The following is a 14,244-nucleotide window of genomic DNA, read 5'->3' on the forward strand; positions in this document are numbered from 1 at the left end:
GATTGATTGGACTGAAAGAGTGTCTTGAAATGGATAAGGAGCACTGACAAAAATATGGGAAAGATCCGATAAACGCTGTAGGATGAGTTCGCAAAAGTATTGCTGCATCTGAAACAGCGTCCTGTCACAGTATGTACCGTATTTGATGAAGGATGCACATTTCTGCTGCCAAAACTTTCTTTTAGGTATGTATGTGAGTAGTATAAATATATATCGGACATACTTCAATCAGGGACGTTGGTATTGACCCGTGACCCGCATATATGATGTAAGAACAACAACCGTGAAAATTATCTGCTCTGTTTTTGTTAAACAATTTCAATTTAAGTGCAAGGAACAATTATCTTGGTATGTCAATCAATTTATTGGCCAAGTAAGATACAATTATGAGGAATTTATCTTGGTACGTTGTTCCCCAACAAAGACAATGAAAGTACAATGCCGTTCAATAGTTTGGGGTCATTTGACTGAAATGTTTCAACAAATGTATTTATAAAAAAAAAAAAAAAAAGAAGGTTTTGAAATGGATGACTTAGACCGAATATTAAAGAAAAGAAGCCAATAAGTGCCCAGCATAGATTGATGCTCTTTCAATGCTGTTTAAAAATCATCCCAGGGAGATACCTCAAGAAGTTGGTTGAGAAAATGCCAAGAGTACATGTCTGCAAATTCAAGGCAAAGAGTGGCTATTTAGAAGATGCTAAAATATATAGTTTACATGATTTATTTTTAGTCACAACATACATAATTTCCAGTTCCATTTCTGTTATTCCATAGAATTGATGACTTTACTATTATTCTAAAATGTGAAGGAAAAAAAAGAATGAGTAAATGACCCCAAACTTTTAAACGGCAGTGTACATTCCGTAAGTATACAATACAAATATTTTCCGGTAGGCCTACACAATAACGATACATACTATACAATTTGATACAATGCAATACAGTCCAGTATATAACAGTACCCATACAGGGTTTTCAATGATGCTAAGAAAAGTGTGATTGACACCAATTAGATCAATATTTAATAAATCAAGAGTCAATAAATAAATGGTAATAGAAAAACAGTGAACATTTGCGAATACCATACCGAAGTGTGCAAAGTCTGTTGTCCTTTTGTATTTATGCCTTTTTCACTTTTGAAGCAATGGGGGACTATCATCACCATACTTTATAAGGCAAATTAGCATGGTTTCATCAGCAAATTTAAGGAGATTTACATATGGGACCATTGAAGTGGATTCATTTGTGTAGAGAGATTAAAGAAGTGGAGACAACATACATCCTTGTGGTGCCCCTGTGTTGACTGTTTGTGAGCCTGTTGTGAACTTTCCAAGCCAAACCTTTTGTTTTCTGGTGGTGAGGAAATATGTTATCCACCTGCAGATGGGGACACATCAGGGACAGTTAAGTGTGAGAGCTTGGCCTGTAGAAGCTCTGGTTTTATGGCATTAAATGCTGAGCTAAAGTCCACAAAGAGGATCCTGGTGTAAGTTTCTGGGCTGCCAAAATGTTGAAGAATGTAGTGAAGGGCCATATTGACTGCATCGTGTGTCAACCTATTTACATTTATGCACTTGGCAGACGCTTTTATACAAAATGACTTACAGTGCCCTTATTACAGGGACAATCCCCCCAGAGTAACCTGGAGTTAAGTGCCTTGCTCAAGGACACAATGGTGGTGGCTGTGGGGATCGAACCGGCACCCTTCTGATTAAGTTACTCCATTTGATCTGTATGAAAATTGCAGTGGGTCCAGTAATGGATTTGAGGTAAGACATCACCAGCCGTTCGAATGTTTTCATTACTGATGTTAAGGAAACAGGTCTATAATCATTCAGGTTTATTATCTTCTGCTTTTTGGAGACTGGGGTGATGATTGATGTTTTAATGCAAACAGGGACAGTGCACAGACCCAGTGACTGGTTAAATATGTCTGTGAACACATGTTAGTTGATCAGTACAGTTCTTCAAATAGGACAGAGAGACAGAGTCAGGACCAGGTGCTTTACCTGTAGTCTGCTTTTTGAATAGTTTGATATTGTCTTGCTCTTTGATCTCAAGTGAGAGGTGGGTCACATTTAAACGGCAATGCTGTGTAAGGGGTGGGATTGATTGCAGGTTAGATGATGGTGGGATGAGTGTGGTCTGATATGTGGACACAAATTAATATTAGATTGTTCAAATCTACAATAGAAGTTATTGAGATCATTGGAAATGTGTTGGTCAAACACAGACTGAAAGTGTTTTCCTCTTTTTGTAATCTGTACATTTCTGGAAGCACTTCCATGCTGTTGATGCAGCTGTTTCTTAAGCTTCTCAAAGTAGCCATGCTTGGCAGCCCTGATTACCTTCTCCAGTATGTATAGATTTGTGGGCCTGCTTTTTAGGTTTATGAAGTTGTTTTAGTTTGTGTAAACCAAGGCTTGTCATTGGAATGCAGCTGTCTTCACAGAACCAGAAGTATGACATCACTGCTTCTGTGTATTCATCCAGAATATTTGTTGATTCTTTAAAAGCATGACAGTCTGTAGAGTCAAAACAGCCCATAAGTGTTTCTATAGTTCCATTATTCCATTTCTTAAATTTGGTAATGACTGGTTTGGAAGATTTATCTTTCTGTTTGTATCTTGGAATGAATTGAACAATATTATGTTTGGACTGATGCAGCGCAGCTTTGGAAGCAGAGCGATAGGAGTCTTTTTTTTGTTGTGTAACAGTTGTCCAGCATTCTTCTTCTTCTCTAGCGTTGCATGTGATGTGTTGTTTGTATTTCGGCAATTCTTTGGTGAGGTTTGCATTATTGAAGTTACCAATAATTATAAGTGGGGAGTTCAGGTAATGTCTCTCCACCTTGTTTATTTGATCGGCCAACTGTTGTTGCGTGTCTCGCATACAGGCATGAGGTAGAATGTAAGCACCAATGAAAATAAAAGATGTAAACTCCCAAGGTGAGTAGAATGGTCTACTGTCTATAAAAAAAGGGTTTCTAGCTGTGATGAACATTTGCACCAAACTTCATTAATGTACAGACATATTCCTCTTCCTTGTGATTTCCCCGCTGTCCCAGCTTGCCGGTCTGCTTGGAAAAGTTGAAAGCCTGGCAGTTGGAGAGCAATATCCGGAATTGTTTCACCCAGCCAGGTTTCAATAAAGCACAGTAGAAGAAAAGTCCCTGTTTGCTTGTATAAGAAGATGGAGTTCATCAATTTTATTGCTTAATGAGCACTCGTTTGAGAGGTACATTCCTGGAAGATGTGTTCGAAAACACTGCTGCCGTAGATACACTAGGGCCCACGCTCTTTTACCTCTACTCCTGCACTCTTAGTGATAATTCCCAATAAATCCAAAGGTAGCAAAAAGTCTGAAGTCATTCCAGGTGGTATTGTATTCCTGATGTCGAGAAATCTCTCTTTGGAGTATCTTATTAGGTTTTGAGCAGCAAACACAGGATAAAAAATAAGAACTAGATAAGAGCAAAGCACTGTGGCTGCCGTTCAAAGCTCTTTCTTGATTTTTTTTTATGTAGCACTAAGTTGAGAAGAGCCCTAAGACCTGATCGGCCCTAAAGTGTGTCGGCCCACAGGGAAAATGTGGTATGCCACATTACCAGACCAGCTTGTCCACTGATCTTCAGTGGTTCTGGTGCCGGTACATGAAAACTATTATGTTCACTTTTACAGCAAACAACAGAACACTTATGACTCTTACGAAGCTGAGACATTATTCTTCTCACTGTATCTGCTCGAGTGGGGAAAAAAATGGCGGACTGTGTGTAGATCACTCCGGAGAGGATTGTGGAGTCTGTTACCAGTCGTGGGCGAGGCCATTGTTTCCACTGTGCAGATTAAGGATAAGCTGATTATTATATGTTAACTAAACTGCAATTATACTACATAATTCAGGTGGCCCTGTAAGGTCATTTTATTTTATTACAATTTATACAATGTATCAATGTTATCCCTGTATAATTTACAGCATTAGAAGTTCATGTGATAGTGAAATTGACACCTGAAATGTACCCAGTCTACCCACATGGTGTTCTTGTACTGGGGTCCATAAGATCCTCTTACACATTGAGATATATATATATATATATATATATATTGTGTGAAGAGGAATTTTGCTCATGGTGACAACTTTCCATTACACTTTTTAAAATGATACATTAATTGACCTGATTGGCTAAAGCTCTTCCCACATGGATGGCAGTGGTATGGCTTCTCTCCAGTGTGAACTCGCTCATGTATTTTCAGGACTCCTAGCCGACTGAAACACTTTCCACAATGTAAACATGTGTAAGGTTTTTCTCCTGTGTGGACTCTTTGGTGCAGCTTCAAGTCGTCAGCTCTTATAAAGGTTTTCCCACACTCAAAACACACATGATCTCTTACACCGGTATGCATTCTCTGGTGCTCTTTAAAATTGTGCCACCATGCATAACTCTTTCCACAAATAGAACACATGTAAGGCTTCTCGTTTGTATGAGTTCTCATATGTGCCTTTAGGTGTGATGTCAATATAAATTTTTTATCGCACTGATCACACTTCAACGATTTTACTCCCGTGTGCTGAGAGTGCAGATGATATTTGAGACTTTGTGAACATGAGAAACTCTTTCCACACTCGGGGCATGTGAAAGGCTTCTCTCCAGTATGAATTCTTAAGTGATTCTCAAGGTGTCCTTTTTCTGTGAAACTCTTTCCACACTGAAGGCATGTGAAAGGCTTCTCTCCAGTGTGAATTCTTAAGTGATTCTCAAGGTGTCCTTTTTGCATGAAACTCTTTCCACACTGAGGGCAGGTTAAAGATTTTTTGGCTCTTGTTTTTTTACTTCTTTTTTGAGAGGAATTCCTTTCAGAATTATTAGGTATCTGATACTGATGTTTCTCTTCCACTTCATCCAGTTCTTGACTTTCCACTTTCACTTCCATCAGGTCTGAAATAAAATATAGTAAATGACAGAAAATCAATTAAAGGGCAAAAAATGTCAAATATGAAGTGAAGCCCCGTTTAAAGCTGAAATATGTCACTTTTTTGTGTTAGTATCCTTTTTTTCCCATCCCAGCTACTAAAAGCAAGCCTGTCATAGCCTAATTTTCTCAAAAACTGTAAACACTCTCTCTGAAGCACTATAAAAATTCCTCTGTTTTGAGAGACCCACATAGTCCCTTGTTGGGGGCGGGACTATTTGACCGTTTGAACAACAGCAGATGATGGACATATTCAAAAAGTAGTTTTGAAAACATTGTTTATATTTGCAATTCTATTTGGTTGCGTAAGTTTGGCAGAAATGACACACTTCCACTTTAAATGGTAGACAACCATACAACAACAGCGGTAAAGTATCTTTTCCTATGTTATCTTTGATGTACTGCAACAACTACCATATTTTCTAGAAATACGGTAGTTTCCAGAAATAAAGTTGCACCTGAATATCAGTTGCACCTGGACAAAATTGCATTGTTGAAAGAAAAATAAAAACACAAAAACACAGAAATGTTGCATCTTTGTACAAGATTGTTTGTGGCAGGAATTAGGACCAGGGAGCAGCCATCCGATTTCCCTTCACTCTGACAGAGGTCCAGAGTTTTTTAGAACAATAGTATTATAATGGACAGAATATTTAAACGGGTTGTATAAAATACTTTTTAAAAGGTAAAATACTCTGTATAGGCTACTTTAAAATGTAAGATGTTTTCATCTGTTTGCAAGCATTTGTTTTGATTTGCAGTGTGTTTGACTGGGCCACATCAATATGTACAAATGAATCGTTTCAGAGTAGAAGTCATAGGACCTTTCAGATGATGCCAAACAGCACTGAAAAGGAAAAGAGCAACGCTGTGCTCTCTGCCATTTTTTTCATCACCTTTACAAAATTGTTTCAAGATTTTGCATTAGTAAAAGTAACTGTTATATTGTGACAAAATGTTATAGTTTCATATGAGATAATGTAAAGGTAGAATCTATTAGACCTCATTTTATATCAACAGTGGCAGTTCAAAATAATGTCACTTGATGCATGTCCTTGTACTTGAAAACCATGAACAAAACTATACAACATAAAAGGAAATGCGACCCAGGATACATTAAATACAGGTCACGTTTTTACTATGGTGGGTCACCACTTGATTTCCAAAGTAAAATCTGGGTCCTGAAGCAAAACCAGTTGAGAACCACTGAGATAAACAAGATACATTTACTTGAGAAGCAACATATAAGATATTTAGACTTGCTTTAAGAGAATGTATTTTAACTATAAGTGTATTTTTCACTTGGTTAATTTTCTGCGAGTGCAGTAAAGACAAAATGTACTTATATTCAAGATCTATTCTCTAAAAGCAAGTCTAAATATCTTATATGCTGCTTCTCAGGTGAATGCATCTTTTTTTTAAAGGATTTTTAGATATTTATAAATATTTGTATTTTTATATTATATTCAACATTCTCAGATAACAAAGTTTTCTTCTGCAGTATAGCTGGTAAAGAAAATGTTTTAGATATTTATAATGAAAAGCAAGCCAAAAAAAAACAATTCAAAAACATATTTTGTTGCCGTGTACAGTACATAGACAACAAATGAATGCCAACTAAAGCCTTCATTAACCAAATAAATAGGACACTGCCTCAATGTGCACTTCTGAAGTTAATTCAGGGTGGACTTCTAAGAGACTTGTGGTGCGTTCATATACAATGCGAAGCGAGCGTTTCGCGCAGCGCGATTACATACAAAGTCGACGCAAAGATTCGAAGGCGCGAATGAAGCTAATGACGCGAACGTGCAAAATCGCTGAATTTTTCAACTTGAGCGAGAAATTCGTTTGACGCATTGTCGCGAAAGCCTATCAGCATTGAGATTGTCTGGATGTCACTGACATAATGACATAGTAGCAGAAGAAGTCTGGAAAAATGGATGAAAAAATTGTTGTAGCGGTGTGTGGCACCCGGAATTGTATGACACGACGTTATACATGTACAGAGACCGGACGAAAAAAGACAACGCTTGGAGGAAAGTGAGTGAGGAAGTTGGACTACCTGGTAAGTTTTTAAAATATGCACGTCTACTTGTTTCCAACTATTGATAGTACTTTACTATGAACCAAGTTGTAGAAGCCCCTCCTCCTGTCCTTTTCCGGAAGAGAAGGGGGAATACTCGTGGGTTTGCATTACAAGATGCGAGCGGTTGCGACTTCGGGCGGTCGCATTCCTCCACGCTGCCCACCAGTCGTCAGAAAAACACCTGGAGTTTGAAGGACTGTGATGGTTCTTTGCAACTGTGTCTTCAGCAATAGTGTTGACTTTGTGTTTTAAGCAGTTAGGTCTGTAGGTGTGACCTGCCCTTTTTTTTTGACGTTGTTCGTCCCGTTTACATTTAGTCTGCTAAATGACTAATGTAAATGTCAGTTCTTTCATGCTAGTTATATTCTCTTTTTCTTTCTAGATTATTTTGTTTATTCGTTTGGGTAAGGGGTCTGCACAAACTGCATGCACGATGGGAAATGACTTGCTGACGACACAGTTTAATTCTCATTGGCTTAAAGGGATAGTTCACCCAAAAGGTTTTATTCTCTCATGGTTTACTCACCCTCCTGGCATCTCAGATGTGTATAACTTTCTATTTTAGTTACAAATTAGCCTACTTGTGGCATAAATGGGCACCGTCACAATTTACGCACAACTAAACTTAGTTAAAATGTAACCCTACATATGAACTAAACATTTAGCCTCCGTCCAAGAGCAACGGTTGGAATAAAAAAGCAGACTGATATTTTATGACATCAATGAGCTCACGTTTCTCATGACAGGCATTTTCGCTCATTTATATTTATGAGAGAGAAAAAAAAAAAACATACTTTTAAGCGGCTCTTCAGCATGAAACCATTCTAATGGTGCAGTTTTCAGGGTGCATCGCCCGGTGTAAGTTTCAACACAAAATATACAGTTGAAGTCAGAGGTTTACATACGCCTGAGCCATATACATTTAAACTCAGTTTTTTCACAATTCCTGACATTTAATCATAGAAAACTGTCTTAGGTCAGTTGGGATCACTAATTTATTTTAAGAATGTGAAATGTCAGAATAACAGTAGAGAGAATAATTTATTTCATCACATTTCCAGTGGGTCAGAAGTTTACATACACTTTGTTAGTATTTGGTAGCATTGCCTTTTAATTGTTTAACTTGGGTCAAACATTTTGGGCCGCCTTCCACAAGTTTCTCATAATAAGTTGCTGGAATTTTGGCCCATTCCTCCAGACAGAACTGGTGTAACTGAGTCAGGTTTGAAGGCCTCCTTGCTCACACATGCTTTTTTTCAGTTCTGATCGGATTGAGGTCCGGGCTTTGTGATGGCCACTCCAATACCTTGACTTTGCCACAAATTTGGAGGTACGCTTGGGGTCATTGTCCATTTGGAAGACCCATTTGCGACCAAGCTTTAACTTCCTATGTCTTGAGATGCTGATTCAATATATACACAATTTTCCTTCTTCATGATGCCATCTATTTTGTGAAGTGCACCAGTTCCTCCAGCAGCAAAGCCCCCTCACAACATGATGCTGCCACCCCCATGCTTCACGTTTGGGATGGTGTTCTTCGGCTTGCAAGTGTCACCCTTTTTCCTCCAAACATAACGATGGTCATTATGGCCAAACAGTAAAATTTTTGTTTAATTGGACCAGAGGACATTTCTTCAAAAAGTAAGATCTTTGTCTCAATCTGCACTTGCAAACTATAATCTGGCTTTTTATGGTTGTTTTGGAGCAGTGGCTTCTTCCTTGCTGAGCAGCCTTTCAGGTTATGTCGATATAGGACTTTGTGGCAGGGCGGGGTCGTGATCCTACACACCCGGTCCCGTATAAGGCTAATTAAGCCTCCGAGAGGGATAAAGGTTGACTGCAGAGGATCGTGCGGGAGAGAGAGATCGTTTACGGATATGTCCGTCATACGTGTGTGTTTGTTTTTTAAGTTTATCATTAAAACTATTATTTATATTGTCAAGCCGGTTCTCGCCTCCTCCTTTCCATTGATCCCTTTACACTGGTGCCGAAAACCCGGAAAGGAGGAGGCGAGAACCAGCTTGACAATATAAATAATAGTTTTAATGATAAACTTAAAAACCAATACCCTGTCGCAGACTTGTTTTACTGTGGATATAGATCCTTGTATACCTGTTTCCTCCAGCATCTTCACAAGGTCCTTTGCTGTTGTTCTTGGATTGAACTGCAACGAACTACGTTCATCTTTAGGAGACAGAATGTGTCTCCTTTCTGAGCAGTATGATGGCTGCATGGTCCCATGGTGTTTATACTTGCCTACTATTGTTTGTACAGATGAACGTGGTACCTTCAGGCATTTGGAAATTGCTCCCAATGATAAACTAGACTTGTGGAGGTCTGATTTCATTTGATTTTCTCATGATGTCAAGCAAAGAGGCACAGAGTTTGAAGGTAGGCCAAAAAATACATCCACAGATACACCTCCACTTCAGTACATCTCCTATCAGAAGCTTAATCAGCTTATTGTATAAAGGCTTGACATCATTTTCTGAAATTTTCCAAGCTGCATAAAGGCACAGTTAACTTAGTGAATGTAAACTTCTGACCCACTGGAATTGTGATATAGTCAATTAAAAGTTAAACAGTCTGTCTGTAAACAATTGTTGAAAAAATTACTTGTGTCATGCACAAAAAACAATAGTTTGCAAATATTAAATGTGTGGAGTGGTTAAAAAATTTGTTTTAATGACTTCAACCTAAGTGTATGTAAACAACTTCTGACTTCAACTGTATATAAGATATTAAAATGAATAAATGTCTATTTTTCCAGCCTGTTGTATTAGTATTTATTTATCACCCCTTATTTATTTTAGCTACAGTTCCTATATATATTGTTATTTACACAGGGAAAATATACTATTTATCAAATCTACTTTTATTATATCATATTTTAATGGGGATATAATTTATGACATCTGACAGTTACGTGAGCAAACAAGGTTTGAACAAGATCAAACTGAAATTCACGGCTGTTTAACACATCTGTGTACAAATTTGAAGGCTGTTTATTGGATCAATACAGGTAAACGTCATATTATGCGACTACACAGTGAGCTTATGTCCTACTAGTTAAGTTTTGCCTTATGAACAGGTGGTGCAACCAAATTAATGTGGTGGCTCAGTGGTACTGACCAGAAGGTCGGGGGCACCACGAAGATGCCCTTGAGCAAGGTCCTTAACCCTATCTGCTCCAGAGGCACCGTATCATGGCTGACCCTGCACTCTGACCCCAGCTTAGCTAGGATATGTGAAAACTAATATATTTCACTGTATATATGCAAAAAATGGTGTGTATAATGTGTGACCAAAATAAAGGATTCTATTCTAAACAAACAAGTTCTGTTTACATTCATTCCTGAGGTCTAACAAACATGTGGAATGCATTTCCTTGCTATTAATGGTATGAAATGTATATTTTCAAAATAATATAATAAATTGAACAATATGAAATTGCTTTTTTCATTATAATATTTTAAAATGTTAATATCGCCCTGAACCAAGAATAGACACCAACCTATTTGTTCCTCAGTTTCTTCATCTTTCACTCTGAGTGGTTCTGGATAACCCATGTCCTCTCTCTCCTCTTTAATAAAATCCATCTTTGCACTAGTATGTCAGAAATTGTTGACACACTTGAAGTTTGTCCTGCTCTTCTGGAAACTCTTCTTCAATTCAAAGATGACAGGAATATTCAGAGCATTTATTGCTGAATTGATTTGGGAGTGGATTCACGAACACTGTGTGGTAGTGATGACCAGACCTGCCAAAATGAATAATAATTATTAGATTCAGGGGGCTGTCAATTTACATATATATCATGGTCTGTTCTAATACTCAATTCTGATAGGCTGGAATGCATACAGTTCAAACCATTGAATGCACACGTTGTTCCGGTCAGTTTTATTCACCATTCGATATTAATGCGCTGTTTGTAACCATAGCAACATAACATTACAGAGCAAGCAGAGTGAACTATAGCAACTGAAAACCTCTCCTAAACACTTTCATCAGCAAATAACGTAATTCAGCTTGTTTTGCACTGAGGGGGAGAGATTGAAATCATCTGTCGCTGTCCAGCAAGGTGATGCAATACGATTTAAACTGTAATATGTTGTGTATGTTATGTTGCTGTGCTGAAGTGCCGCCTATAGCCACTAGAGCATTTCAATTCACAGTTTTAATCGAGTGTGTGGTCGCACTACTGTTTCTCTGTGTCTGATTTAGAACAGGCGGAGTTACAGATCTAACGTTATTTTTTATTCTTCCAGTCAAACTTTCTGCAGCAAAAATATATTACAGCTTTAATTAATACATTTGGGTAAGTGACCATGGTATAAGCTTCTGATAGGCTAATTGGTTAATTAGAGTACATTGGAGATATACCTGTGGATGTATTTTAAGGCCTACCTTTAAACTCAGCTTGACATCATGATCAAAAGAAATCAGCCAAGACCTCAGAAAACAATTGTGGACCTCCACAAGTCTGGTTTATCCTTGGGAGCAATTTCCAACACCTGAAGGCAGGGTTTCCGTTGTCCGGTAATTACCGGACATTGGCCGGTAAAAAAATTAAATGTCCGACAAAATTAAATCTCTCCGGTCAAATTGTCCGATTAAAATTGCCTAATAATCCCGTCCCCCTAACACAATCTGAATTTGAGAATAAGCCTAAAATGTATAAAGCAAAAATACACCGATCTCTTGCTATGTTATAAAGGAACAGGCTCTATCGTTTGAAAGTTATGAAACAACATCGCATGCTGCATTTCAAATAAAGCGCACGCCTAAAACGGCTGCAATATAGACCTAAACAACGAACGATTGAGTGAGACGTTTCAAATATGGCCAGGCCCAGGCAGACTAGCTTTAAAATCTTTTTTCAGAGGCCAGACGATGGTGAATCAGGAACATCTCATTATAGATAGATCAGTGCTTCTAATCCGCGCATTCGTGCAGTTTTTTTTCTCTATCATCAAAACTGAATAGCCTATGTTCATCAGTGCATGGTTACAGTCTATATCAAGCAGGGACACGTTTGTGTGCATTTTATTTTGTGATTTCAACGGAATTAATAGAGAGTCTCCGCAACGGCGATAGATTGAAACGCGCGTCCTAGTGAAGATTGCGCAACTCGCGCAGCGCGTCGTCAATGCAACTGATAGCAGCGGACACGAGCGCTCAGCTTGATATAAAAAACAACAGATTTTAGCGCTAGATCTCTTATTTAATAACGGACTAAATGAATGATCTGCTAGTTAACTGGAGATGATTTGTATTAGGTACATCCGTGCCTCAATGTTTCAAAAAGTGAATGTGTGAAACCACAGTAAAAAACAATTGCCGTTGATTGACGCCAATCGGACGTTCATGGTTTTTTTTTCGTCTATTTGAAAGTTAAGCTAATAATAATATGTTGCATTCTATACGGCCTGATTATGTCATTTTTTAAGTTACATAGACTGCCTCCAGTTTTCCTCAACTTGACTAATTAAGAGGCGATATATTTGACAGGCATATCATCAAAATGTCCGTAAAACGAAACCTCTGCCGGTCACTTTGACCGGCACCATTTTTTTCTAGCGGAAACTCTGCCTGAAGGTATCACATTCATTTCATGTCAGTGCGCTATGCCAAAGGGGGCCGCAAAATGCAGAAGAGGACAGCAACCCCCCCCCCCCATGTCCTTTCATCTGTTCAAACAATAGTAGGCAAAGGACACCATGGGACCACACAGCCATCATACCACTCAGGAAGGAGAGGCATTCTGCATCCTAGCGATTAATGTAGTTTGATGCAAAAAATGGCAATTCAATCCCAGAACAACAGCAAAGGACCTTGTGAAGATGCTGGAGGAAACAGGTATACAAGTATCTATATCCACAGTAAAACAAGTCCTATATCAACATAACCTGAAAGGCTGCTCAGCAAGAAACCACTATTCCAAAACCACCATTAAAAAAGCAAGACTACAGTGAGCAAGTGCATATGGGGACAAAGATCTGGTCTTATGAAACAAAAATGTTAGTGTTTGGCCTTAATGACTATCGTTATGTTTGGAGGAAAATGGGTGAGGCTTGCAAGTCAAAGAACACCATCCCAACTGTGAAGCATCGGGGTGGCAGCATAATGTTGTGGGGGTGCTTTGCTACAGTAGGGACTGGTGCACTTCACAAAATAGATGGCATCACAAGGAAGGAAATTATGTGGATGTACTGAAGAAATATCACAAGACATCAGCCAGGAAGTTAAAGCTTGCCGCAAATAGGTCTTCCAAATGGCCAACGACCTAAAGCATACCTCCAAATTTGAGGCAAAATGGCTTAAGGACAACAAAGTCAAGGAAATGGAGTGGCCATCACAAAGCCCTGACCAAAATTCGATGGAAAATTGTGGGCAGAACTGAAAAAGTGTGAGCAAGGAGGCCTACAAACCTGACTCAGTTACACCAGTTCTGTCTGGAGGAATGGGCCACAATTCCAGCAACTTATTGTGAGTAGCTTGTGGAAGGCAACCCAAAATGTTTGACCCAAGTTAAACAATTTAAAGGCAATGCTACCAAATACTAACAAAGTGTAGAGATGTTTTCTACAATTAAATGTCAAGAATTGTTAGTTTAAATGCATTTGGCCCAGGTGTATGCAAACTTCTGACTTCAACTGTATAAACATGTGTGTATCCTATTATTATTATTATTATATGTACTGTATTTTTCAAATGACAGCCCCTCGTTAATGCACGTTTAAGAAATGGCGAATTAGAAATAAACGTAACAATAAAAAAAATAAGTTACATAATAAAGACTACCTTTTGAATTCTCATGGATCGATGGCTACATTCATTCAATCTGACACCTATCAGGGTCGTTACCTAAACAAAATCACCTCACACTGATATTTAGGTGCCAATCTATCCTGAATAATAACATCCTCAGTGTTCAATTTCAAAGTACTTTATTGGTGTCATACATGATTAATGTAATTCTGATTTGTTTTCTTTATCAACGCTTTACACAAACACATCCAGGAGAGACCAACTACCAGCACTTCAGATCCAAAATTATACCAATAATATTACCATGATGAAAACACAAATGTAAAGCTTTAAATCACGCTTGAACATTTTCTGCATCGCTTTAATGACATTAAATGCCGAGAACAAACCTGCAACTGAAATCGACGAGTCGCT

The 14,244-nt window shown here is 38.3% G+C and overlaps 1 protein-coding gene across 1 annotated transcript; it reads right to left on the reverse strand.

Moving 5' to 3' along the window:
• Positions 1–363: 363 nt before the first annotated feature.
• Positions 364–14,244, reverse strand: LOC127644567 (zinc finger protein 239-like). The gene is made up of 3 exons (XM_052127794.1): positions 14,220–14,244; positions 10,574–10,819; positions 364–4,939 (listed from the first exon to the last, which is right to left on the reverse strand). Exons 2-3 carry the CDS (start codon positions 10,656–10,658, stop codon positions 4,128–4,130), a joined length of 897 nt encoding a protein of 298 aa, XP_051983754.1. The 5' UTR covers positions 10,659–10,819; positions 14,220–14,244; the 3' UTR covers positions 364–4,127.

The sequence above is a fragment of the Xyrauchen texanus genome, chromosome 6 (assembly GCF_025860055.1).
Source record: "Xyrauchen texanus isolate HMW12.3.18 chromosome 6, RBS_HiC_50CHRs, whole genome shotgun sequence".
NCBI lineage: Eukaryota > Metazoa > Chordata > Actinopteri > Cypriniformes > Catostomidae > Xyrauchen > Xyrauchen texanus.

Coding starts and splice junctions, on each gene's coding strand:
- LOC127644567 (XM_052127794.1), bottom strand. CDS start 10,658: ATGGATTTTATTAAAGAGGAGAGAGAGGACATGGGTTATCCAGAACCA. Junction 4,940..10,573: donor AGAAACTGAGGAACAAATAG/GTTGGTGTCTAT, acceptor ATTTTATTTCAG/ACCTGATGGAAGTGAAAGTG.